Here is a 3,606-nt window from a genome sequence, read left to right on the forward strand (position 1 = left end):
TATGGGGACTTAATCTCATACGTGGATTTCTTCCTCTGTTTCCCCCAGGGAGCAGCTCTTTTGCGCACTTAAACAAGCTGGAAACAGTTGAAATCAAATCCCAGTATGTAACGTGAATCCTGCATTTAGTGGGTTTGACTTTCAAAAATGCAAATACACACAGGCCCTGATGACTTCAATAGCATTTATGGGTGCTCAGTGCTTGTATAAATGTCACACTATTTATAACATATTTCTGTGTCCTTTTTTTATATTCTCTGTTGGCCTGTCTCTTTTCCACTGTGGTATCTTTGACTGACATAGTCACATCAGGATGTAGCATGTGTTTGAATAATTAAGAAAATACAAATAAAAGTTATCTTTATTCTAGTCATATTTTTCCATTGCTCAACCACCGAAGATAACAGTACCATTTCACCGCTTTTTACGTTCTATGGAAGAAAAATACTTTTAGTTTTGCAGTGGGTTATTAAACCTTCCAAGTCCAATTATTTGCCCCTAGAGTTTAGCCCCTAAGCTTTAGAAAATTGTTTCAGCTATATCCAAACTCATGCCGACTTCCTGGCTTCTCGGCCGCAACCCATCAGCGAGTGCTCTACTAAGAACCACTTTGAGGCTCTCCTTGAACCTCTTCTTCTTGCTGCTTCCTACGAAGAAGTAAACAAGGGGGTTGATGCTACTGTTAACGGTGGAGAGAACAACGGTGACGTGGTTCTGCTGGCTGAGCAAAGACGACCAGTGGTGGTAATTCAGAAGATACAACAGCCTCATAGGCATGGCAAAGATCAGGAAGACAATGACTGTGGCCACAATGATGATGTAGAGCTTTGACGAATGAGGTCTCAGGGAGTTACGATGAATCCTGATAACCAAGATCAGGCTGGACAGAATCATTAGAGGAATGAAGATCATGAAAGTCAGGATCCATGTGAAGATGAGCAGTGCTTGGCAATGGTTGCCATCGTCGAACTGTTCCTTTGTTGAGTCATCTTTGCATGTTAAGTATTCGGCTACTGTCATCAGAAAAGACAGAGTCCACAGAATTGCACACACAATTGCCGATTGGTGCTGTGACCTGCGGCATCGGTACCAGATGGGGTAAACAATAGACAGACACCTCTCAATACTGATGGCTGTCAGGAGATAGAGACCAGTATTATATCCGAGAAGGAAGACAATAGATAGTGTGGTGGTTATATAATAGTAAAAGCCATAAGCGAATCCAAAACCAGCAATGTACTCAATTGACAGAATAAATGTACAAAGCAGTAAGGAGATGTCAGCAATGGACAGGTGTGTGATGTACGCAGTGAATGGGTTTCTTTTGATCTGGAAGCAGAGGCACCAGAGGACAATTCCATTTTCACAAAAACCCAGGAAGGAGATGATCATAATTACCCAAAGTGGGGTCAATATCTCCCAGACCCTTTCCTGTGTAGAAATGTTTCTGTGCATTGAGATGTTCTCTGTGCCTTCGCTGGGATGAAACGTTATGTTTGACTCATCCATGAGGAAAGCTCAAGTTTGGATAGCACAGCTCTTCCTTCTGCAAATATGTATAAAAATATACTGTGAGCATTGTGTGCTCCTCCCCTCCCCCTTTTCTTTCTGTTTTGTGGACCCTCAATTTCTGGTCATATCTGAAAGCCTTAGCAAAAGGAAAACCAGCTTTGATATATTGATGCTAGCTGAAACCCAGTTGGAACTACTCTTGACAATGTTAAAGATTGCTAAGCCCATCGTGCTAGCAGAAATCCTGAGCTTTTGTCTCTATGGGGTTCAGCATATGAATACTAAACCACAGCTGAAGGGAGACCCTCGAAGAGCTCTTGGCGGAGCAATGTCTCCATCGTATTGCAAAGTTTCATGATATAGTGGTCACAGATAGCATTGGTGTTCTTGTTAGAGCCCTAGATTGTTCTCAGACAGATCTATTTAGCTCCTGTTGAAGCTAATGGCATCAATTTTAAGTTAAACATATGTATTTCAAGTTAATTTGGCTCATAAGTTGGGTTGGTTTTTTTTAAAAAAAAAAAAAAATGGTACCAGTGTCACTTCTCCAGGAAGGGCTTTAATTAAGTAAGTAAAAATAATATGTAGTTACTCAGCATTCTGTTACCTCCAAGTACAGAGGTGGGGGGAAAGTGAAATGCCACTGTTTTGAGACAGTCATTTCTTTACCAGCTTTAAGTGTCACTTATCATAGCATAACATAATTCAACCATGTTTACACACTCGGAACACTTAACACAACTGCAGACATTACAAATCCAACCCGTCACGAGGAGAAATAGTTGTTCGGGTTCCCTGCCATTGTTAGAATGGTTTTATCTGTTGTTTTGCTGAGTTACAGAACAAGTTCTCCTTTTGTATGTCTCCTTTTATCTCATAACAAAGAATTAGCAGCATTGGCTTTTCATAGGACCATTTCATGCCCCCTTCCCTGTTAACTTCCCGGCTGCCCCTGTGATGATAGAGTCACATTCAGGACCCTTGCTGATTTACTGATGTTAACAGGGACTAAGTGTTGGCAATAAGCCTGCCCAGTTGACTTGGTTCATCCATATAAGCAGCCTTGTTCATTAACAAGCCATCATGAGAATTTACCCATGTCCTCAAGCGGTTAAGAACGTCAAATGCAAGGTAAAGAAGTTTTACTGGGGCGACATTTGCAATGATTATTTAAACAGAACCATTCACCCCAGTCATAAATTTTCTCTCTTGAGCCCTGGGTTTCCTGGGTTCAAAACTGCTTCTTAAGACAGCATATCACAGTCTAAAAAAGAGCATTCAGTAAACTACGTGGGAAGCCTCAGGGCCTGCTGGCATTTAAACCTGCACAAAAACGTTAATGATGATCCCACCTGCATGTTGACTGTGCCACCATCTGAGACGCAGTAGGAGGGAAGAACCAACATAGCTGGAAATGTCGTAGAGAAGTGAGTGTGAATGCAACAAGTAAATGCAGTGACCAGAATGAGTGGCAAGCCTCCCAAAAGCCGTGTTCTGCAAGAACTGCAGAGGGAAGGTGCTCAAACACTGTGCTGCTGGAAGTGTAGTAAAGCTTTACAGGAGAAAAGGAGAGGAGAAGCTACTTACTTCAAGAGTTAAAACAAATAGGAAAGGGGGGAAAAAGCATGAAAAGACTCAAGTATGAAAGAAAGACTCAAAGTATGAAAAGACTGCAGAAAGTTCTTGATTCATATCTCTCTGTAAATGGAGTATTTGGAGAGTAAAACAAAGAGGAAAAAGTTCTGGACTTACTAAGGTCATTCCCACGTGAGAGCATTCAGAGATGAGAATGGAAAGAATCCTTTCCTTCCAGATACATCCATGATCTGTTCAGATTTCCCTGAAGTTGTTGCAGAAGTTCCTTGAAGAAGCTGCAGGTTACCTTCGCCAACCATTAGCCTTTGGTAAGAGGGGGAGCAAGTAGACTCCCTCAAAAAGAAGTGTGCAGTTCTCCCATTGCTCCAAAAGTCTGAGGCATGCCAAGCAAAGGGCCCCAGGCACATCATCTGAGGCTGTGCTTCAAATGGCATCACTCGGTAACTGGCAAGTCATCTAGCTGAAAGCTTGGGAGTTAACTCTTCTGGGAACTGAATG

At 42.0% G+C, this 3,606-nt stretch overlaps 1 protein-coding gene across 1 annotated transcript; it reads right to left on the bottom strand.

Annotated features, from left to right (window-relative positions):
• Positions 1-519: 519 nt before the first annotated feature.
• Positions 520-1,509, bottom strand: MAS1 (MAS1 proto-oncogene, G protein-coupled receptor; the record flags this gene model as incomplete). Its single annotated transcript, XM_082480340.1, has 1 exon — positions 520-1,509. The coding sequence occupies one exon, from the start codon at positions 1,507-1,509 to the stop codon at positions 520-522; it is 990 nt and encodes a 329-aa protein (XP_082336466.1).
• Positions 1,510-3,606: the final 2,097 nt, after the last annotated feature.

The sequence above is a fragment of the Vanellus vanellus genome (genome assembly GCF_965231255.1).
Source record: "Vanellus vanellus genome assembly, chromosome: 3".
In the NCBI taxonomy this organism is placed as follows: Eukaryota; Metazoa; Chordata; class Aves; order Charadriiformes; family Charadriidae; genus Vanellus; species Vanellus vanellus.